This window comes from Lithobates pipiens, unplaced genomic scaffold, assembly GCF_037356315.1.
Source record: "Lithobates pipiens isolate NorthernLeopardFrog02 unplaced genomic scaffold, aLitPip1_a1.2 Scaffold_8, whole genome shotgun sequence".
In the NCBI taxonomy this organism is placed as follows: domain Eukaryota; kingdom Metazoa; phylum Chordata; class Amphibia; order Anura; family Ranidae; genus Lithobates; species Lithobates pipiens.
The window spans coordinates 113,717,469-113,742,149 of record NW_027507903.1 but is presented as its reverse complement, the minus strand read 5'-3'; the positions used below and the strand labels follow the sequence as shown (position 1 = coordinate 113,742,149).

Here is a 24,681-nt window from a genome sequence, read left to right as displayed (position 1 = left end):
GTCCGTAATACTGTTGTGGAGAAGTTTAAAGCCGGATTTGGATACAAAAAGATTTCCCAAGCTTTAAACATCCCAAGGAGCACTGTGCAAGCGATCATTTTGAAATTGAGGGAGTATCAGACCACTGCAAATCTACCAAGACCTGGCCGTCCCTCTAAACTTTCAGCTCAGGCAAGGAGAAGACTGATCAGAGATGCAGCCAAGAGGCCCATGATCACTCTGGATGAACTGCAGAGAACTACAGCTGAGGTGGGAGAGTCTGTCCATAGGACAACAATCAGTCGTACACTGCACAAATCTGGCCTTTATGGAAGAGTGGCAAGAAGAAAGCCATTTCTCAAAGACATCCATAAGAAGTCTCGTCTAAAGTTTGCCACAAGCCACCTGGGAGACACACCAAACATGTGGAAGAAGGTGCTCTGGTCAGATGAAACCAAAATCGAACTTTTTGCCCACAATGCAAAACGATATGTTTGGCGTAAAAGCAACACAGCTCATCACCCTCAACACACCATCCCCACTGTCAAACATGGTGGTGGCAGGATCATGGTGTGGGCCTGCTTTTCTTCAGCAGGGACAGGGAAGATGGTTAAAATTGAGGGGAAGATGGATGCAGCCAAATACAGGACCATTCTGAATGAAAACCTGTTGGAGTCTGCAAAAGACCTGAAACTGGGACGGAGATTTATCTTCCAACAAGACAATGATCCCAAACATACAGCAGAATCTACAAAGGAATGGTTCACAAATAAACGTATCCAGGTGTTAGAATGGCCAAGTCAAAGTCCAGACCTGAATCCAATCGAGAATCTGTGGAAAGAGCTGAAAACTGCTGTTCACAAACGCTCTCCATCCAACCTCACTGAGCTCGAGCTGTTTTGCAAGCAAGAATGGGCAAGAATTTCAGTCTCTCGATGTGTAAAACTGATAGAGACATACCCCAAGCGACTTGCAGCTGTAATCGCAGCAAAAGGTGGCTCTACATAGACATGTGCATTCGTTTTCGTCCGAATGCATTTTCGTCCGAATTTCAGCTATTTTCGTTTTCGTTTTGACAAACGATAACGAAAGCACAAAATCCGAAAAACGAAAGATCCGACATAAATAAATGCTTTATTTTCGTTTTCATTGTTACAACAGTTCGATATAGAATAGGAGATTCGACATGACTCTGACAACAATCTGTGTCTATAGAACCTGTGGTCGAATGTGCTTAACCTTACCTCTATTAGTCCAAGATTATATAGAGAAAATATTCGACAGAGAAAAAAGATTTGACAGAGAGAAAAGATTCTGCAAGTTACTGTCCTAAAAAGTGTTTGGGGACCTGGGTCCTGCCCCAGGGGACATGTGTCAATGCAAAAAAAAGTTTTAAAAACGGCCGTTTTTTCGGGAGCAGTGATTTTAATAATGATTAAAGTGAAACAATAAAAGTGTAATATTCCTTTAAATTTCGTAGGGGGGGTTGTCTATAGTGTGCCTGTGAAGGGGCGCATGTTTCCCGTGCTTAGAATTGTCCCTGCACAAAGTGTCATTTATGCAGGAAAAAAAGTCCTTTAACCACTTGCTTACTGGGCACTTAAACACCCTTCCTGCCCAGACCAATTTTCAGCTTTCGGTGCTCTCACACTTTGAATGACAATTACTCAGTCATGCAACACTGTACCCAAATGAATTTTGTGTCCTTTTTTTCCCACAAATAGAGCTTTCTTTTGGTGGTATTTGATCACCTCTGGGGTTTTTATTTTTTGCGCTATAAATGAAAAAAGACCGAAAATTTTGAAAAAAAACGCATATTTCTTTGTTTCTGTGACAGAATTATGCAAATTATTAATTTTTCTTCATAAATTTTGGCCACAATTTATACTGCTACATATCTTTGGTAAAAATAACCCAAATTAGTGGATATTATTTGGTCTTTGTGAAAGTTAGAGAGTCTACAAGCTGTGGTGCGAATCGCACAAAATTGATCACATCTGATGTACTGGTGGCCTATCTCGCTTCTTGTGACCCAAACAAGTCAGGAAAGTACAAATACCCCCCAAATGACCCCTTTTTGGAAAGTAGACATTCCAAGGTATTTAGTAAGAGGCATGGTGAGCTTTTTGATGTTGTCATTTTTTTCCCACAATTCTTTGCAAAATGAAGATTTTTCATTTTCTTTATTTTTCTCCACAAAATTGTCATTGTAATAGGTTATTTCTCTCACGTGGCATGTGTATACCACAAATGACACCCCCCAAAAAATTCTGCTACTCCTCCTGAGTATTACCATACCACATGTGTGGGACTTTTTCACAGCCTGGCCACATAGAGAGTCCCAACATGCAGGGAGCGCCATCATGTGTTCTAGGAACATAAATTACACATCTAACTTGTTGACTACTTATTACACTTTTGAAATACCAGGACAATGACACGTGACACTGATGACAGATGGCACTGATACGTGGCAATGATGACACTTATACGTGGCACTGATGACACGTGGCACTGATGACAGATGACACTAATATGTGGCACTGATGACACGTGGCACTAATACGTGGCACTGATGACACGTGGCACTAATAGGTGGCACTGATGACACGTGGCACTAATATGTGGCACTGATGACACGTGGCACTAATACGTGGCACTGATGACATGTGGCACTAATACGTGGCACTAATACGTGCCACCGGTGACAGATGGCACTAATACGTGGCACCAATGACACGTGACACTGATGACAGATGGCACTGATAAGTGGCATTGATGACACGTGACACTGACAACAGATGGCACGTGACACTGACAGGTGGCACTGATGACAAATGGCACTGATACGTGGCACTGATGACAGATGGCACTAATACGTGGCACTGATGACAGATGGCACTATGTGGCACTAATAACACGTGGCACTGATGACAGATGCCACTTATACGTGGCACTGATGACAGATGGCACTGGGGACAAATGGCACTGACAACAGGTGGCACTGGGGACAGATAGCACTGCGGGCAGGTGGCACTGGGGTGGGGTGGATTGCACTGGGGTGGATGGCACTGGGGCGGATGGCACTGGGGCGGATGGCACTGGGGCAGGATGGCACTGGGGCGGATGGCACTGGGCGGATGGCACTGGGGCAGGATGGCACTGGGGCAGGATGGCACTGGGGGGGGGGCATGGCACTGGGGGGGGGTGGCACTGGGGGAGGATGGCTCTGGGGGAGGATGGCACTTTTTATTAAACTTTTTTTTTACTTTTTTTTTTTTTTTTTTTCTTTTTACACTGACGGCTGCTGCAGCCGTTCTTCTCTCCCCTCTCACACGCTGTCTGTGTGAGGAGGGAGAGCGGCGCTGAGAGATGATCTCATATGTTTACATATGAGATCATCTCCCATTGGACACGCCGATCACGCTGTAAACGGCCGCTGTGATTGGCCGTTTACAGCGATCTGTGTTTGCCTGTCCCCGGGGGACACGGCAAACACAGAACTTCCGCGATGCGCGCCCGCGGCGGCGCGCATTGCGGAAGTAAACACCAGGCCGTCCAGGGACGGCCAGGCGTAGGAAGCCGCCCGCCCTAAGGCCGGCATTCGGCTATAGGGCGGGCAGGAAGCGGTTAAAATCACTCGCAGCTATAATGAATTGTCGGCTCCCGTAATACAGAGAACACTCATTGAAAGTCATTGATAAATAAATAAATAAATAAAAAAAAAAGCGTGGGGGTCCCCCAAATTCAATTACCAGGCCCTTCAGGTCTGGTATGGATATTAAGGAGAACCCTGCCTCAAATTTAAGAAAAAATTTGACGTGGGGTTCCCCCTAAATATCCATAACCAGACCCTTCAGGTCTGGTATGGATATTAAGGGGAACCCCGCGTCAAATTAAAAAAAAAATTGACGTGGGGTTCCCCCTAAAAATCCATACCAGACCCTTTATCCGAGCACGCAACCTGGCAGGCCGCAGGAAAAGAGGGGGGACGAGAGAGCGGCCCCCCCTCCCTCCTGAACCGTACCAGGCCACATGCCCTCAACATTGGGAGGATGCTTTGGGGGTCTGTGACCCCTCAAAGCACCTTGTCCCCATGTTGATGAGGACAAGGGCCTCATCCCCACAACCCTGGCCGGTGGTTGTGGAGGTCTGCGGGCGGGGGGCTTAACAAGGGGACCCCCAGATCCCGCCCCCGACAATTCATTATAGCTGCGAGTGATTTTAAAGGACTTTTTTTCCTGCATAAATGACACTTTGTGCAGGGACAATTCTAAGCACGGGAAACATGCGCCCCTTCACAGGCACACTATAGACAACCCCCCCCTACGAAATTTAAAGGAATATTACACTTTTATTGTTTCACTTTAATCATTATTAAAATCACTGCTCCCGAAAAAACGGCCGTTTTTAAAACTTTTTTTTGCATTGATACATGTCCCCTGGGGCAGGACCCGGGTCCCCAAACCCTTTTTAGGACAGTAACTTGCAAATTAGCCTTTAAAATGAGCACTTTAGATTTTGAACGTTGGAGTCCCATAGACTTTAATAGGGTTCTAAAGTATGCTATATACTAGCTCCGTCGAATCTTCTTTATACATTCGACAGACACCATAAGCCTTCCAAGACAGATTCGACCGTAATTCATGTGGATTTTCGGACGAATGCAATTTTTGAACGAAAAACGAAATAAATAAAAACGAATTTCGGGAGTAACTAAATAAATTAAGTTTTCAGACGAAAACGAAATTCCGAAAAGAAATATTTTACTCTGCACATGTCTAGCTCTACAAAGTATTAACGCAAGGGGGCTGAATAATTTTGCACGCCCCACTTTTCATTTTTTTATTAGTCAAAAAAGTTTCAAAAATCCAATAGATTTTGTTCCACTTCACAATTGTGTCCCACTTGTTGGTGATTCTTCACAAAAAATTAAAATTTTATATCTTTATGTTTGAAGCCTGAAATGTGGCAAAAGGTTGAAAAGTTCAAGGGGGCCGAATACTTTCGCAAGGCACTGTATATGTATATATATATATATATATATATATATATATATATATATATATATATACACTGCCTATTTCCATGACTTGTGGTGTTGAACTTCCCTCAGTCCTGGAAAAGTGCTTGATACTGTGGTCTTTGGATACACACAGTATGAAGTTACGGATTAGTCCTACTGGGTTGCACTCCCTTTGCTCTCTCCCAATCAACAGCGCATGTTCTACTCACAGAAAATCGATTCCCATTTGTTCTCTTCCACTTAGTTCCTACTTCCTCCTCCACGCTGTCTGGCACATCCCTGCATGGGACGCCTGGTCCTCTTCCAGCACTACATGATGACTTCTCCTCCAGGGGCCAGATGTCGGCCTCCCTGGACTCGCCTCTGGCTATCCGGCTTCGGGATCTCTGAACTCCCGGGCCTTCAGGCTTCTCCCGGAAACTCTGGGATCTATGAACTCCCGGGCCTCCGGTCCTGAACCTCTGGACTTCAGACTCCTCTCCCCCAGAGCATGTGAACCCCCTTTTTATGAGAGACCTCTCATTAACCATAGAAATTAACCATTGGTCAATTCTCTCAAATGGGTTTCCTGCCACTCAGGTCTCAGTCCATCCTCTCTTTCCAGCAAAATCTACTGTCAAGATGAGGAGGTATCCCTGAGCCCAAGTGTAGGCGGCCACACCCCCTTCAACTCTGAAACTCCCATCTCCAAATAAACAACTAGGCCTAGTAAAGAGTAGGACCCTGGCTAAATTTACCTGTCTCTAACTCCTATACTGTCAAAAAAACACCACTAAGCACCTACTTAAAAGTAGAGGGCATTTTATATATATATATATATATAAAGTAGTTGCCATAACCCTCGATGGGGAAGCCTTGAATTTTGGGCTTACCGATTACCTCCGCTTGGCTTGTTCTTCCATGTCTAGGGGTTCCCAGGGTTAGTACCCAACGACTTTGGACGCTGACACCATAAAAGTTCTTTAGAAAGGTTTTTATTTGCAGGGGTAACATCCAACAAACACAGTCTCGTATGGGAACAGAGGACAAGGGTGAAGAAACTCAGGCACCTTGAACTGCTAATTATTAGGAAGTCTCTAATGCAACCCAGAGAGTAGCCACTCGCAGCTGGGCACTTCAAAGCTGAACAAATCTCTAGCCAGAGATAATGGCAGTCAGCACCTTAATCCGGAACTTGCAAAGTCTCTAACCTTGAATAAATTTGCAACCAAAAGTGAACAGGAACCTTTCCTCAGTACATGGAACGTTCTCTGTCTCCTTGGCAGTACTGGAAAAGCGTGGATTCGTTAGTGTCAACCCAGTCATCAGGCACTTCTTGGGATGCTAGCTTGTTGGCCCTCCTCCGAAGAGTCCTCCCCTGATCGCTTACATGAGCTGCGGTGACCCTCCAAGTTGAGAGCACACCCGGGCGCCTTGAATCCTCCCTCAGTTACTGCGCCTCGGACCAGCCGGTTCCAAGACTCGGGAACAGATGGATCCTTACCCCAGACCATGCGGGTCTAATGGGGCTAGTCAAACTGACCATGTTGCAGAGCGGCACACGCTCCCGTGACCGGGACCCCTCACGGGGCTACACCCGTCCAGATTCAGGAACAGGCAGCTATGGCCTCAGGAACGAAAAATCCCGAATACGTGACTTCAGCCTCTTAAGTACCCTTCCCCAGACTCCTCAGCGGGGCCAGACGCACCCACTGATTGGCTCCGTGGAACGCTGATACTCAAAGCGTCCAACCAGGCCTGGTTTTGGTCCTGTCATGTGCACCTAACTGTACCTAACTATCGCCCCTACTGCCATACACATCATAACCAATAGAAATAGAGACAGTCCAGGTTAAGATTTTCTACTTGGTTTTATTTGCAGAACTTTAACTTGGATAGGAGAAGGATTGTATGAGATGCTCTTTTGCTGCTTTACACATGATAAAAAGTAATTCCATAGCCGTAGCTTTACCAGAACACTAATCACACAGCTTCTTTGATATCAATTCTTCCCTTGACTTCTTGTGCAAATACTTAATGCAATTCTGTAATAGAGTCCCTGTCACTCCCTCCCTATAATAAAGAGTCACTCTGAATAACTCTTCACAGGTAGACTTTGGTATGATTATCCCTGAGAATACAAAGGCCAGAAACTATATCACTTCTTCCTAAGGTTCCAGGGAATTAGGCACACACACGGTCTTTGGAAGGCACAGTCACCATGCTAACCAGGCCGGAGATGATTTGGAATCCCCATAAAATGACCTGACATGTGACCATGAATGGACTTTTACTTTTAGGACTTGCTAATTCTGCGTTCCTTGCTCCAACATACTCTTCTATATTGATGTTACACTGACCTTTTACTTTAGAACAATTCTGTGTCACTAGTTACCGAGTTCCCCGGGCACAGCAACTCAATGCACTCCGAAGAGATGAAGATCTTTATCTCCAACTTCTCTCCTAATGACTCCTCCATCCCTCCTCCCCTCATGGCACATTCCCCTCCCCGCAAGGGGACGCCCAGGCCACACCAGCTACTTCATGCTGTCTTCCTCTCCTCTCAGACTTCCCCCTAGAAGCATGTGACCCCAGCTTATATGGGAAGCCTGCCCCTGCCAATACAAAATGAATGATTGGTCAGAGCTCACCACATGAGCTGCCTGCCACTCAGGTCTGAAGTCCTGCCCCTCTTCCAGAACAATTCCTCTGAAAGCTGAGGAGGCATCTTTGAGCCAGAGCACAGGTGGCCACACCCCCCATTACACTGACACTCCCATTCCCCAGATCAAAACAACCAGGCCTGCCTGAAATCACAGGCCTGGCTAAATTTGCCTGAATCTGCATTCTGTCACTAAAACACTTTTAAATCACCTACCTTTAGGTAATGACTGCTACATATATATATGGCTTTATATTGTTCATGTTCTTTCCAGCTTTTTTAAATCAGCTAACGTTTGAACAGTTTTATGTAAAGCCGACATGAGTTTGAACCTCTAACATTTTTTATTTGCTGTCTATGTACCTGTTATGCCGCGTACACACAACCAGACTTTTTGACAGCAAAGGTCCGACGGAACCAGTCCGTCGGACAATTCGATCGCGTGTGGGCTCCATCTGACCTTTGCTTGCCAAAAATCCGGTGGACTTTAGAAATAGAACATATTGGCTACTGGCTATGAACTTCCTTATTCTAGTCCGGTCGTACGTCATCACATTCAAATCCGTCAGACTTTGGTGTGATTGTGTGTGGCCAAGTCCGTTCATTCGGAAAGTTCGTCGGAAAGTTCGTCGGAACTCCGCCGAAAGTCCGTTGGAAAGACCGTCGGACCTAGTCCCTCGAAAAAGTCCAGTCGTGTGTACGCGGCATTAGGGAGATGTCCTCTTATTTCTTTTCCTGCTGTATCAATATACTTAGTGCTCCCAGAATGACTTGCCCAGAACAGATATACAAATAAAGAGTTCTTACTTCACTACATGCTTGTTTAGGGCTATTTTATATTGCGTCTTCAAAGGTAGCTTCTCAAACCGCTTTGCAAGAAATACATAGGATAACATAAAGGAAAGAAGGGACAATTAAGTGAAAGCTTATCTAAAGAAAAACGTTTTTAGATTTGATTTGAATGAGTTTAGAGAAGACAATTCTCTGATGTTCTTTGGAAGTGAGTTCCAGAGTTTTGGAGCATAGCAGGAGAAGGCTTTGTCTCCCATCAGTTGTAGGTGAGTAGGGGACTCACAGAAGACCAAAATTTGACAAGCAGAGGTTATGAAGGGGCGAGCCATGAAGAACCTTATAGATGAGCGAGAGGATCTTAAAGTCTATGTTAAACGTGACAGGTAGCCAGTGCAAGAACTCCAGGATAGGGTTAATATGATCACTTGTACCAGACCTAGTCAGGATTCTGATTGCAGAATTTTGAACATATTGAAGTCGATTAATAGTGGATTTACCTACACCAATGAGTAGAGCATTGCAGTAGTCAAGTCGGGAGAACACAACTGTATGGATCAGCTTTTCAGCTACAGTGTATGATATGATAGCATAGAACGCAGCCGAGCAATGTTTCTCAAGTGGAAAAAAAGATGTTCTGACAACATTTTGTACATGTAGATCAAAGGTTAAATTAGTATTGAATATCCCAGAGGGGCTCTCGCTTCTGGCTCCAAGCGCCCGGCACGCGTCGGGCGCGACCCGCTCCGAGGACAGTGGCAGGTGGGGAGTTTGACTGGGGCGGTACACCTGTCAAGCGATAACGCAGGTGTCCTAAGGCGAGCTCAGGGAGGACAGAAACCTCCCGTGGAGCAGAAGGGCAAAAGCTCGCTTGATCTTGATTTTCAGTATGAGTATTGAATATCACACCTAGATTCTTCAATTCAGACTGAAGCTCAAGTACAGTGCCATCTATAGATAAGCTACGAAGGCTGGCCTTACATATGGCAATTGATGGGGAGTGCCAATAAGCATGACTTGTTAAACTTGTCACAGCTCAATTGAAGGAAATTATGGGCCATCCAAGTTTTTATAAACTAGATTTTTTTATTGAAATGTAAATGTTATCAAGAATTCTGTTTGATAGATCTCACTAAATATTGTTATTCAACTTCTTTTTATTTGTACCTTTAATATGTTTGCAGGGTATCGGAATTATTGTAATTTTCTAATTGTGGAAGCCACCGAGAGTCACCCAGTGGTTAGAGCATTTTGTCTGCTTATGAAACCTCCTAAGTGGAAAAAACCAGATTTGGAAGAAGGTGAGTCAGTTCATCCTCAACTGTCTTCTTCCATATGGACATGAGACAGTTCTCCCTACAATACCTAATACTTAAAGTATAACTAAAAGCAAAACTTTTTTTTTTTAGTTTTGGATAGAGTGCAGAGGAATTAGAATACTTGTCAGTTTTTATTGTGGCTTGTGTCCCCTTTAACGAGATGCACTCTCTCTATTGGTCTTGTTTACCATTATCATTGAAATTAATGCCCTGTACACACGGCCGGACTTTCTGACAACAAAATCCGCCAGATTTTTTCAGACGAATTTTGGCCCAAACTTGTCTAGCATACACAGGGTTGCACAAAGTTGTCGGAAAATCCAATTGTTTTGAACGCGGCAACGTAGAACACGTACGACTTGACTATAAACGGGCCAGTAGCCAATAGCTTTCATCTCGTAATTTATTCTGAGCATGCGTGACACTTTGTCCGTCGGAATTGTCTACACATGATCGGAATTTAAATGATCGGATTTTGTTGTCGGAAAATTTTAGATCCTGCTCTCAAACTTTGTGTATCAGAAATTCAGACGGAAAAAGTCAGATGGAGCCACACACGATTGGATTTTCCGACAACATGATCCGATCGCACAAAGTCTGACCGTGTATACAGGGCATTAAAGAAATTACCAAAATGTTGGGTTGTCCCCAGAAAAGCAATAGAGGGGAAATCTTCCAATGGGTAAACTAGTTCTGGTGACCTGGGGTCCCCAAGAAATTTCCTTGATTTACAGGAATTTCTTTTCACTTCCTGTTTGGCTATGGGACAGGAAGTGAAGGGAAATCTCTGCAATGGGACACAGGTGACGAGAAAAAAATTGGCAGGAGTTATAACCCTCCTTTTCTCTATCCAAACTGAAAAAAAGTTTTGCCTATAGTTCTAGAGACACCATGCTGTCCTTGCCACATCATATTATACAAAATGCTCTACAATATGATTTATTGTTAGAGTATAAATAGAATCAGTGCTATGGTCCTATTACTCAGTGCTGACATTATGCTACATAATCTGATACAGAATACTGATGGACCATTTAGAAAATATTCACTCTATGAACCAAAGAGAAACTCTATTTAATATTTTCTCTGCCATCTCAGCTAGAGATATGGAACACACAATAATTGACATGATTAGTAATATCACGTAAAAGCAAATTGAAGAAGGAAGTAATACAAATTTTCAGGTTATCAATTGGGGTGACGTCCATTTACATGTATTTCCTGAATGTTATTAGTAATGCATTTAAATGACTTTTATGTGTTTTGTTGTATGTAAAAATTTTAATATGCATTTTGTATTAAGCACAGAATCACATTATACACATAGACACAAGTTTGTTAACGACTGCAACATTTATTTGAGTTCATTACACAATAAAGTGTATGTAAAATGCAAATGTAATGCTTAATGAATACGCCCTATACTGTTGCTGTCTCTGAAATCTAAAGCTGAACTCCAGGAAAACAGCTAAATACATATTTATTTAAATATATTCCTTTGCAGTCACACAGGATATAAATCCACTTTGTGGGCACCAAATGCCTTCACAAATAGAGATATTACTTAAAGTGTAAGTCCACCCTAACACTAAAATCCCTGCATCTACAGACATTCACGATCTAACACTAACCTTACTAGCCCTGTAAAAGAGAAAACAGTATGCATACTTTTTTTGAACAGAGCTCTTGGAGGGACCCAGCAGGTCCACACACTAGAAACATGTAACAGGGTGTTGGAACCCTATTCTATACATCTGGGAGGATGTCTGTTGTAGTTTCTGTCACTGTTCGTCCTAGTTTTGCTCTCGTTCAATTATGACAGGTTAATTTTATGGCTAGCCCAGGGGTTGCTAGGTAGCATATTTGTCTTTCAACTGTGCCCCCTAGTAGGAGATAAAATGACCTGGTGGGAAGAGTCAATGGGTCCTAGGAAGAGGGGTGTTCAAATACCCTTTCCACCTCAGGGGGAAAAGCATTGGAGAGTGAGACTCCTTAGGACAGGATAGAATGGAAACAGCAGTGATGTGACTATGGTCACCTGTATCTTATGAGAACTGTTGTATGTGAGTATTGCCACTTTTCCCCTTTTTGTATTGCCAGCACCGCAAAGATTAATGTACAGATTTTTTTTTAGGAGGGTTTTTGTGCTATTACTATAACTTTGAATTTAGTTACCATATCTTTGGGTCTGTAAAATATGTTTGTTGTCGCTAAGAAGTTTGGTAAACACCATGGAAAAATGAATACGGGACTTCCTGTTTTTCTTATGCTATGTATGCAAAATAGTCTATACCTGGGGAAGTAAAAATACGAGGGTCTTCAAAAAGTTTCTGCACTATTATATTTTCAATGGAACCTGTGAGGGCGGGAGGAGTAGTAATTAGTGGTGTTTGAGAGTGTCATGTGACTAGTCTGTCTGGCAAGCTGGCTGACCTTGCAGTTCAGGATAAGAGTTGTCATGCTGTGGTGAAGATGGCTGCGAAACTTATAAATCACACCAAAGAGAAACAACGTTCTGTCATAGGTGTGCCGGGAGCACAAATTCATCTCCACATATGTATCAGTATGGGGATAAAGTTCTCTCTCGTAGAGTCATTTATGAGTAGAAGATTATGGAACACCCAGCTTATAGTTTCAGATTTAGCCTATAGTTACAGATTTAGCGCCATCTGGTTTCCACCTCTTTTGACCACTCAAAGAAGCTGTAGGGGGAGAAAGATTTTCATGTGATGATATGAAAGCTGAAGAGCATCAGTGGCTATGCGCTCAACTCTTTTGCTGATGGAAAATAAAAAGTTGGTACGATGCTGGGAAAAATGCATCACAAAGGAAGGTGAATATGTAGAAGAGTGATGTACTTTGTTTTTGAAATTCTTAAAAAATAGAGTTAAAAAAAATGTGGAAACTTTTTGAAGAACCTGCAGGAGGGCTCACTTGCTTGGAGATGGTAGGAAAGGTTCTCCTGGGTACACATGCCTGGCAATCTGGGCCCCCATGTCTCTGCACCTCAGGTTTTTGGTAGGACCCCCATGCAGAGTAAGCCTGAAATCGTGGTAGACAGAGAGGCCTCTTACAGGTAAGTGAACAATTGTTATCTAACATGGTCTTAGGGCCAGGGTGAGTGAGAAACCTGAAAAAGTGGCAAACTGAAGGGATGGTTGCAGGGGTCTCAGACCAGCCATCACTGAAAATTAAACTGTAGGCCTCAGCAAGGATGGGCTTAACAAGCTGCTGCAAGGGGTCACTACTGCCTGTAGAAAACTACAGGAGAGGGGATGGATACTAGACCAGTCATTCTACAGAGTGAGAGATCAGCAATAAAAGGTCATTTTTGCAGGAAGCTTCTGCACAGAGACAACATTTCATACTATATTACTGCACAGATATGGAAGAAATACACAAAGGATACCAAGATTCAAATAAGAATACACATGCCTCTTGATTTAGACAATATTTGCTTATCAGCTTAAAGCCAGTCTTGTGATTCAGCCACCCCATAGCACAGCCCGGATTATGACCTGTTTTCTTCTCAGCTGCTGTGAAGCAATACAGCTTGGTCATCAATGTGCCCCAGCTTGGGATTGGGCAATGAGGAGCAGCATACTCATGAGGTCATCCCTCTTCTTCTATAAGCATGTTTAAAGTATTGAATGGCAACACTGGGCATTAGCTCTGAATGTCTCATCCTACAGAAATTTTGGCTCTAAAAAATTTTTTTTTGTATCTCTCTGAATATTATTTGGATAATAAAGGCACGTAGATAACATTTTGCTTGCATACTTGATTAACATATAAAGGATTTATACTTTCATAACCTGGTCCTTAAAGTAGAATTCCAGCCCGAACCTAAGTAGCTTTAACATTTTTCCCACCCCTTTCTAACACCTATGCTGGCTAACCTGAGTAAAAAAGATGCATATACTTACCTATTTTCAGCTTGCTCGGTCCAATCACGTGATCTGGCTACCCTGTGTCAGCCAACGGCAGCTGCAAAGGAGAGGAGGGAGCATCAACAATGGCTGGAACATGGGAACATATGGGCATTGTCTTCTCTCTCGGAATTCCCAGCTGTTGTCGAGCGAGGCTCCTCTACAGTGCAGCCGCCACTGGTTGACACAGAGGATGATGTAACTGCACCAGGCTGAAAATTGTAAGTATATACATCTTTTTTACACAGGTTAGCCAGCATAGGTGTTAGGAGGGGGTGGGGAAAATGTTAAGACTAGTTAGATTTAGGCTGAAATTCTATTTAAATTACTGAAGTATCAGTCTTAGTCAGTGATACCTCACATCACCCAATCTAATCCAGTCGTAGTGAAAATTGATATTTGGAGAATGGAAGCTTTAATCTGAATATTGTAGGTCAGCAGAGTCTGTTATAGAACATTAATTTCTTCCACTTTGGTATATAAGACCAATGAAATGCCCACAATGTCTATACCATCTGACTTCATTCTGCTAGTAGGATAAACCGGCATCATTGTATAAACATCTACATCTAACTGTACCTTTTTTCTTTCTTTATTTCTCCTGTATAGTAATTCATCTGATGCCTGCAGATGGCCGAATGATGAAGGGTGCACGCTCTCAACTTGCTCGGGCCCGCTGGGGTCTAGCATATACGCTCATTCACAATCCGTCTCTGCTTTGCCACCGAGGATCCAAAAGCATCAATGGAGGATCTCCCATGCGTCCTACATAGCACCTGGGATAAACCAGGGACATTCCAGTGACATAGTCTACCTCCCACCTCCCTATCCTCCTATCCCCTAGATGCTCTGCTGGGCAGGGTGGGTTTTTTTTTTAGGGGAATGGTGGCCCTGTGATTTTGTAGTTTTAGTAAAGTATTTGTCTCCTTAGGTTGTTCTTTTCAAAAGAATCTGCTGTATGTGTATTTTGTGAATAGTTTTAAATGTGTTTCCTTTATAAAAACTTAACATCTCAGACTTTTGTTATCTCACTTATTACATACAATTCAGTATTTACATATACAGTATATACCATTTACATTTCGTCCATATGTAGAATAATGCTATCAATTTATGGTTACATAGATAATGTGATTAAAGGAAACCTGCACTAAGAGCAATGTAAAGGTTGCCATTTCTGGTCTCCTAAAAATTTCTAATTGCCTGCTAGTATTTGGCTTCAAACTTTTCTGACTCACTGGCCTGGAACAAGGATAAAGATTTGGAAAGTCAGAGCAAAAGCTGAATTCCAGGCATAAAAACAAACACACAAATACATTTATATATGAGAGCTGTTTTACCTGCCAAGGGATTTGTGATTCTGTTCATTCATTTCTAAGATTTACACAGTCCTTCCAGACAGCATAGTCATAGCTTGGAGAGCTATAGATTTTCTCTACTGCTGTCAAGTAATACAACTGGGTATTTTACTGTATTTGGGATTGATCGATTATTTAGGAGAAGCAACAGACTGATGAGCTCCTCTCTGTCATTTCCTCTCTCTACCCCTATTAGCATGTTCTTTGTTAGCACATGAGCATTGGAGCACAGCTGATTGGCTCCCTGTGCTGCTTCTCTCTCTCCAGCTCTGCTGTAAAGAGAATTACAAGAGGCTTATATTAGGTCAATTTCAAGTACTTACACTAGTTGCTTTTAATGATTTTTTAATGAACACTTACATGCAGGACTTAAAGTGATTGTAAGCGATCACCTTGTAAAACAAGCCATTCCATTTAACCACTTCAGCCCCGGAAGAATTGGCTGCTCAATGACCAGGCCATATTTTTCAATTTGGCACTGCGTCACTTTAACTGACAATTGCGTGGTCGTGCGGCACTGTACCCAAACAAAATTGACATATTTTTTTCCCCCACAAATAGAGCTTTCTTTTGTTGGTATTTGATCATCTCTGTGGGGGGGGGGGGTTTGCGCTATAAACAAAAAAAGAGCGACAATTTTGAAAGAAACACAATATTTTGTAATTTTTTTATTAATTTTTTTTACTAGTAATGGCGGCGATCTGCGATATTTATCGGGACTGCGACATTATGGTGGACACATTGGACACTTTTGACACATTTTTGAAACCATTGACAATTATACACTGATTACTGTGTAAATGTCACTGGCAGGGAAGAGGTTAACACTAGGGGGCGATCAAGGGGTTAACTGTGTTCCCTGACTGTGTGTTCTAACTGTGGGGGAGGGACAGACTATAGGAGATGGCAGATCGTGGTTCCTAGCTATTAGGAATTCACAATCTGCCTCTCCTCAGTATACAGAACAGGGATGTGTGTGTTTACACACACACATCCCTGTTCTGCCTCTCGTGCCCAAGATCGCGCTCGACCGCCGGCCAGGAGCATCGGCACCAACCTCCGGCAGCGCTCTTAAAGGAGCCAACGTACAGCTACGTAGTTTCGCCAACTTGTGCCATTCTGCTGCAGTAAAACTGCGGCTGCTGGTCGGGAAGTGGTCAAAGTAGAAATGACAGGCAAACATTTTTGTTTAGCTATAAAAAATACCTTATAAATACTGTACCTTGTTTTTCCTCTTTTTTATAAGTCATCACATTCCCTCTGTTCTCAGCTGCATAAGAGCTGGAGAGGAGAAACAGCAGTACATTGGGGGGGGGGGGGGGGCGTGGCAGGACAAGTCGGATCATTGGAGGTGAGCATACTGAGTTTTCAGCATTACTGGAGAACTTACCACTGTGTGTTCTCCTGTTTAGTGTGGTCAGTTTAATAGGAAAGCAGAGGGACTGGCAGCAACACCAGTGATTACGTACAAAGGAAGCAATACAAAGAGAACAGGATACTTTCTCATACAAGTGTTACGGCAGGCATATATCAGGAATATGAAGTTTTGGGGTAACAAACGCTTTACTCACTTGACTTCCAAAGGGTTTTATCCCCTTCATGGCCAGACCATTTTTTGCTATCGAGTACTGTACATGTACATGATCCAGCCTGTCTGTGCCACCCACCTGCAGTAAATGAACTGTGGGTGGGCGGGAAGTAGTTAAGCTTGCCATACACTCTGCAATATTCCTCCAGTTCCTAATAAAATGGCTGAAATTTTTTCATGGGTTGCCCTGATAACTTTTCCCTGCTCAAAGTCCTTTGATGCTAAAATCAAAGTAGCTGGGCAGAAAATTGTCAACTGAACAGACGTCCAGTTATTCTAACAGTCACCAGTGCCAGCTGTTAAAATACAATAGCTCGGCAGAGGGGATTCATCCATCTTCGCTATTTGCTTGGATGGAGAAGTAAGTTGGATATTTTCTTCCAGGCTACAGGCTGAAAGAGAAAAAAAAATCTATCAGTGTATGCCCAGCATTAGTCAAAGCTCCTAACCTGTATATGACTCCAGGTCAGTGACTTAAAAAATACTGAAGAGTGTTTGGATCATCATGAAAACCAGAGAACTAGTATTTTTAGGAGAGGTCAATGATGGTAGCTTTCTAAGTCTCTAAGTGCATTTCCCTTAGTATATGCCACATGTGAGGAAGACACAAGTTTATAAAGTACTTTGCTTGCATATGATCTTGAATGCTTTTTTCTCTGTGATATATGAGATTCTGATCGCTGTGAAGACAATGTTTAGAAATACATATTACCGTGTATTCATGGAATGATGTACCACAACAACAAAAGTAACATATGCCAAGGTATTCTGCAAATTGGCACTACATGTGAAGCTTCATTCACCAGTGACCCTACTCTTCCAGACACCATAAAGAGTAGCAATTTCTCCCCTTTCTCATTAGGCCATCCTGAGATTTTGTCATGAATAAGAGATACAGAAATGTCCCCAGTGTTTTTTACAGTTTGATTGGACACGTGACATAAGTAGGTAAGGCCTTGTTTCTCAGGGCTTAATATAATACTTCCATTGGCAAATCTTTTAATGGTAACCCCAAAGCTTTCTTGTGTTTTGTCTTTTTTGTGGATCATCATATATGGAACTCCAACCTCTTTGCAAAGCAGCAAAGTATTGCCCAGTTCAGGGTCATCACTTATAACTTCAATAGGCTTTCTGCACTTTAGAAGATCGGGCACCTTTTCCAATGAAACTCCCTTTAGCTCACTAGGAGTTAGACAGTTGATATCACCTCTTCTATCAACAGTAGCGTGAATTTTTTGAATCCAATCCATTAGCCATGACAAAGAACATGAGCAGTGGAAGTCGTTATGATGTAGCTGAAGGTGTGACAGAGTTGTCAATGGATCAAAAACTCCTTCAGGCAGAGAAAATAAATTATTATTACTGAGCTGTAGGGATCTTAAAGTTCTAGAGTTTTTGAATGCTCCTGGTAGGACTGTTGCTAGTTTGTTGTTGTTGAGGTTTAGAAGCTGCAGATTTTTGAGGGCTGATAGATCTTGCCATGGGAAGTCCAGGATATGGTTATGACTCAAATCCAGATTGGTCAGGTTTGTCAGATTTTGAAACGTGCCAGGCTGTATAGTGGTGAGTTTGTTATAAGCTATCCATAGATATTTCACTTTTAAAATATTGGCAAAGGAGGCGGCATTGAGGTTGATTATGTCGTTGACAGAGAGGCTAAGTTGTCTAAGGTCAAAAGGAAGACCTGTTGGTACATTTATTAGATTACGGTAGGAGCAATCAACAGTGGGTTGGGTAGCGTTAGTACACCAGCAGGTCTCTGGACAACATGTGCTTGGAACCAGGAACAGATAACCAATAATGCCAAATAACTGGATGTAGATATCCATGATGCATAAGAACCAGAAATGGAATGCAGAGAGAAAAAAGATGATGATAATTTTGTTAATGTTAATTACATTCCAACAGCTGTGGTGAGCTTTTTATGATGTTTAAGGAGGACAGACAAGGTAACTTAGCATTACCTTTTTGCCTTTGTCATACCTGTGTGGGGATATCATTGTTAGTAAAGAATATGTGTAGGCGTTACCAAACCTCCCCTCCCCCTCTAGAGCAGATCCCAGCATTATTTTTTTTTACCTTTTTTCTGTAATAAGAAATGTTATTTCTCCATGTGCCATCATCATTAGGCTAGTTAAAGAGGAAGTAAACCCTGATGGGTTTACTTCCTCTTTCATTCCCTGCAAAGGCAAAGCATAATGGACTACTATGCATCGCATAGTAGCCCATTATGTGTCACTTACCTGACACAGGAGCCAGCGATGTCACCGCTGTCCCCTGTAGTCCGGCGCATCCATCTTTTCCGTGGGGTCTCGCAGCTCCGTCGCTGTCATTCAGCGGAGCCGCGATGAAATCACTCCCGCGCATGCGCACGGGAGCCGACACGCGCGGCAGCTCCGTTGTTGCAAATGCCGCGCTCAGTGCGCCTGCGTGCCGCTGTCTACGGCGCATGCTCCGTAGACAGCGGTGCCTGTCTTCGGGCAAATATCTCCTAAACCGTATAGGTTTAGGACATATTTCTTGGACCTACAGGTAAGCCTTAATCTAGGCTTACCTGTAGGTCAAAGTGGTTTGTAAGGGTTTGCAACCACTTTAAATTTGTGCAAGGGCAGCTTCTGGGAGCTCAATTTCCACAAATTATGGCACCACTCATCCCAGAACTACATCTCCCAGGAGCTCTTTCCTTAAAGCATAACTCCACTTTTGTTGAGAAAAAAAACATTCCCCTCTGGGTGGTCTCTGTACATTACATGGATTTTAACAAAACTCTGTTGCAGATTCCTACCTTTTGTTATTCTGAAGAAATCCCTGTTTGTTTGTCTGTATCCATGTGGGAAAGTGAATCTAAGGCTGGGGCAGTGGTGCGTTAGCTTTTAACCCCCGAAGAAAGGGTTAAAAGTGCCCGTGTTAAGGCGCTGCTGAAGCGATTTGTAGACATTTTGGCAGCACTGCCTATTAATTTCAATGGACAGGGCGTTTTGGGAGCACTGTATGCACCACTCCCAAACAGCCCCAAAGATGCTGCTTGCAGGGCTCCATTCCCTGTCCCGCAAGCACACTGCCCCAGCGTGAAAGAACTTACGATTTCACAGTGGGGAGGTATGAAAGGCGCTTTTCAGGTGCTTTACAGGCGTTATGTTTAGCGCTAAAATGTCTGAAAAGCACCTCAGTCTGAAAAGGGTCTTGTGGGAGTGGATTTATAATTATCAGTCAGTTGTGCACCTGCAGGGCACTAATGTGGAAAAGGGTCTGCATCCCTTTAGACATTATTTCCTATTGGGAATATCTCACCAAAAATGAAATTTTTGTTGCTGGAGATGCCTAAATCTGACTTGTATCTTAGTGCAGACTTCTGGGAAAATTGGTGAGCCAATAACACAAGCAAAAAAATGATGTTTCTGGGGGACGTTCTGTACACATTCTGTGTACAGAACACTTCCAGATATTGTATTTAATTTTCAGAAAATTACAGAGCTGCAGACTGAAAAGAAAAGGTAATTTTTAATAACATTCAATTACAATATGACTTGTGTCACAATTGTATACGCTATATTATTTTTTCTTTAGTTGCTGTTTTTTTCCCCATGAAAGTGGAGTTACCCTTTAAGCCTAGTACACACAATCAGACAATTGTCAGAAAAATACTGCCTTCCAAGAGATCAGATGATAATTTGATTATTAGTACACAACCTTCGAGAGCCAATCATGACAGTTCATTTGAAATTATCCAAAAGGACAAACACAAAAAAATTTCTCTTACGATATCAGATCGTACGATTTTCATTTAATCAGTACAGTTTTCTTTGGAACATTACTAATACAATACTCTACACATCATTTCCATAGTTGTATTCTGTCGTATGAGAAATTTCAAAAATTGAGTAACCTCTTCATTTTTGATATAGAGACTAGCATGCAAAAAAAAAAATGAACGATCATTTGTCCAATATTCTCATCGTGTGTTCGACCTTTTACACACAGTGCACGGGCAGACTCTTGAGAGTCAAGACAGCATTGCTGTTTTGCCAGATATAAATTAATGTATGTTTTTGATAAAAAGGGGTGGAGCTCTGTAGTAAAGCCAGCAGAACTGACAGTTTTGGTTCGGAGTTCCGTGCAACAGAGTCACTGGGCTTGATTTACTAAAACTGGACAGTGCAAACTCTGGTGCAGCTGTGTACGGTAGCCAATCAGCTTCTAACTTCAGCTTGTTCAATTAAAGTGTTTGTTAAGTCTAAATTCTAAATCACTGCCAGCCCCTCTATTGGAGCCTGGCATACCACACTATGTCATTTCTAAAAACTAGCGTTGTAAATACCTATTTAGATCTTCAGGCCGGTCCCGTGACTCAAGGCTGCTTTACAGCTCCGATACATGGCTTCTGCAGGAGGGGCCGAGATCTCCCTCTGACATCAGCCAGGGAGATCACGTGGCCTCCCGCAGAAGCCCTGTCTCGGAGCTGTAAAGTGGTCGCGAGTCCCGTGACGGGCCTGAAGATAGCTCTAAATATGTATTTACAATGCTTGTTTTTAGAAATGACTTATGTAGTGTGGTATGCCAGGCTCTAAACAGGGGCTGGCAGTGACCATTGTAGATTTTTTATGTTTAATAATAGTGGCAGTGTGTGTGGGGGGGGGGGGTTGGGTGGAGACAGAGGCACTGAGAGGGAGCTGAGAGGCAAGGAGGATGGGGTGAGGGGGAGAGAGGAGAGCAGAGAGGACAGCTGCATATGAAGGTGGGGAGCACTCTGACCACAGTGCTCAGCAGCCCTGATTTTCATGGTCATTATAGAGAGAGGATACAGGAAGTGACAGGTTCAGGGAGGTCTTTTTTACAGTTTAGAGGGGCGCAGATTACACAGCACAAGCACTGTGCTGTTTAATCTGCTTTAACCACTTGCTTACTGGGCACTTAAACCCCCCTCCTGCCCAGACCAATTTTCAGCTTTCAGCGCTGATGCACTTTGAATGACAATTGCGAGGCCATACAACACTGTACCCAAATGAAATTTTTATAATTTTTTTCCCACAAATAGAGCTTTCTTTTGGTGATATTTAATTACAGCTGGGAGTTTTATTTTTTGCTAAACAAAATAAAAAAAAATATATTTTTTTTTTCTTAGTTTGTTATAACATTTTGCAAACAGGTCATTTTTCTCCTGAAATGCGCTGATGAGGTGGCACTGGTGGGCACTGATAGGCTGCACTGGTGGGCACTGATAGGCACAGTTAAGGTGGCAATAATAGGCACAGATAAGGTGGCACCGATAGGCACAGATAAGGCAGTACTGATGGGCACAGATAAGGCGGCACTGATGGGCAAAGATGGGCACAGAAAGGAGGGCACTGATGGGTGGCACGGATGAGTGGCACGGATGGGTGGCACGGATGGGTGGCACTAAGGGGCACTGATAGGTACCACTGATAGATGGGACTGATGTGCACTGATAGGTGGCACTGATAGGTGGCTCTGATAGGTGGCACTGCTGGGCACTGATGGGCGGCACTGATAGGCACTGATGGGCACTGGTAGATGACACTGATGGGCACGGATATGTGGCACTGGGGTGCAGCACTGTTGTTGAGGCAGATTTTGGGCACTGATAGGTGGCACTGTGGGCACTGATAGGTGGCACTGTGGGCACTGATGGGTGGCACTTTGGGCACTGATGGGTGGCACTATGGGCACTGATGGGTGTCACTGATGGGGGCACTTTTTTATTAGTTAGGTGGCACTGGCAGGGGGCAGGTGGGCACTGATAAGCTGGCCGTGATCGGGACTGATGTCCCGATCACGGCCGCCGGTGATCGGCTTTTTTTTTTTCTCCTCACGCTGTCACTGATCACAGAGCGCGCCTTAGGGGGCGCGCAGGGCGCTCGTGCACGAGACGACGTTAATAGACGTCGTCCCGGCAAAGCAGGTCCGCGCTGTAGCCGTCATTCGGCTATAGCACTAATCCCTAGTGGTTAAGGAACCAGGATTTGAATTCTTTTCTTTGGGGGGGTTAACAAACACAAAAAAACTGGAAGCTGATTGGTATCCATGCAGAGCTGCATCAGAGTTTGCACTCTCCAGTTTTAGTGAATCAATCCCACTGCGTTGTCCAAACAAGTGAGAAATATACTGGATTTCTAGCAGATCAGACGGTATCTTTCTCTACTTATTGCATCTTTAATAGGATACAACCTGGGAAATGTGAATGTACTGCAGACTTTCTGAATACGTTTTATTTATTTTCCGTACTTTTCTCTGACATACACCGTGCAGGAAGGATTTTATTATTTGGAATTCCAGTCTGATGACATGTAAGGCATCACATCTGCCTTTTATTCTGGACTTTTTCTAATACATTCTCTCCCTATCTCTCTATCAGTCTCTGCAATCATCGTGTGTTGTTTGATATCACCCTCCCTCCATTCTGTCTCCGTCTGGAAACAGAGCTGTAGGATTTCTGCCAGGCCCCGTTCACACACTTTCCTCTCACATGACTAAGCCAAATGTTCTTCATGCATAACATGAGAAAACGTTCCTTTGCACTGTTGTAGCAGTGACCCGTCTATGACTTGTTTTTTTGACTTTTTCAGCATAATTATAGGTTAATATGTTCATTGTATTCTACGAGTGCTTAGTTTTACCCTCCTCAGTGCTTTTTTGGGACATGTTCTGTGATCATCTCCGTGACATCAGCTCCTATTTATGTAACCAGATATCTCTATTGCCCCTTTCAGTCTGTTTTCTGCACTTCTCTGATGTTCCTTTTCATCTTTCACAAATGCCTTTTTCCCAGATTAATATAATGTGCTTTCCTTACCTGATTGTCCCCTTTTCTTCTCTGGTAACCGGATGAATTAAATAAACACATTCCCTCTTTTTCTCCTCCTTCCCTAACAGGCTGGACACAACCCCAAAACAGTATAAGGAGCCAAACTCCATCCCAGTCAGTCAGGATTCTCATAATCTGTTCCTCCTCCACTGTCTGCTATGTGTCAGAATTTGTAAAACAGAATGAGGCAATCAAATGGCGGTATTGTGAGAAATTGCCTTTAATGCACAAGACAAGAGGTTTGACCCTGCAAGTGGTACGGCAATATGGTGCCTGTACTATAACCATAATATGCATGCCATAAGAAGGGTCAAAGTGCTTGCTGATTTTTGTATGCATTATTAAGCTCTGCCCTGAAAGCATAGACAACAGCATTTTACAATCTTTGCGGAGTTGCGCTTCCAATGACTAGTGTTCATAATGAATCAAATACAGTAAATATCAAAAAATTAAATAAAACAAAATAAAATAAAATCCACATGTGATGAATTAGTAGGTCCTTGATTGAAAAACATCACCATCCCCGGTAAAAATATGATCCTCACTCCTCAGTGACACCACCAAAAGCAGAAATGCTTGCTTAACCAGCTCATATTGACCTTGTATTATAGGAGGGGGTCCCCTTACGGTCTGCACATAAATCTGCGTGGAGCCACACAAACATAATCATCTAAGGTGACATCTGAAGATCTCTTCTTTCAGCTCAATATGTGATTGGATTTTCTGGACTTGGTAACTTGGTGGTGTAAGTGTATAGGCTATGTTAGGATTTAATTTAGTTATTTTGTGTTGTAAACTTCCATCGATTATTTGTACCTATAGGTACGCCTATAGGTACAAATATACTACACCTATACTGTAGGTACTGTAAATCTCTCATAAATGTACACTGTTTTTGAGATATTTACTGTATATGCAGCCGATGAGGTCATTGGCGCATGCGCTCTGAAGGAATGGCCACCTATGTCATTTCTTCAGAGCCCTATGCTGTGACTGGCAGCTTCCGCGCGCATGTGTGGGAGTGATGTCACAAGGCTCGGGCCAGTTACACAGCTCTAGTCCGCAGACCCGGAAGAAAGACGGGTGAAGATGGATGCGGCCTCCAGCAGTGACAAAGCATCAATGGAGAGCTTCGTTTGCAGGTAAGTTTCACATAATGTGCTAGTATGTGATGCATACTAGCACATTCATTATGCCTTAAATTTGCAGGTAAAAAAAAGAGGCGGTGC

General features: G+C 43.1%; 2 protein-coding genes across 2 annotated transcripts in view; one reads left to right on the top strand and one right to left on the bottom strand.

The window, feature by feature from the left end:
* Positions 1-14,698, top strand: part of STRA6 (signaling receptor and transporter of retinol STRA6) — a 122,624-nt gene extending 107,926 nt beyond the window's left edge. Inside the window, exons 17-18 of the mRNA XM_077472386.1 lie at positions 9,620-9,736; positions 14,293-14,698. Of these exons, the coding sequence (XP_077328512.1) occupies positions 9,620-9,736; positions 14,293-14,456 (281 nt within the window). The 3' untranslated portion in view covers positions 14,457-14,698. The remainder of the gene's footprint in view (positions 1-9,619; positions 9,737-14,292) is intronic.
* On the bottom strand, positions 14,497-24,481 carry LOC143962895 (immunoglobulin superfamily containing leucine-rich repeat protein 2-like). Its single transcript, XM_077472387.1, has 2 exons — positions 23,441-24,481; positions 14,497-18,612 (listed from the first exon to the last, which is right to left on the bottom strand). Exon 2 carries the CDS (start codon positions 18,456-18,458, stop codon positions 17,349-17,351), a length of 1,110 nt encoding a protein of 369 aa, XP_077328513.1. The 5' UTR covers positions 18,459-18,612; positions 23,441-24,481; the 3' UTR covers positions 14,497-17,348.
* Between the last annotated feature and the right edge of the window lie 200 nt (positions 24,482-24,681).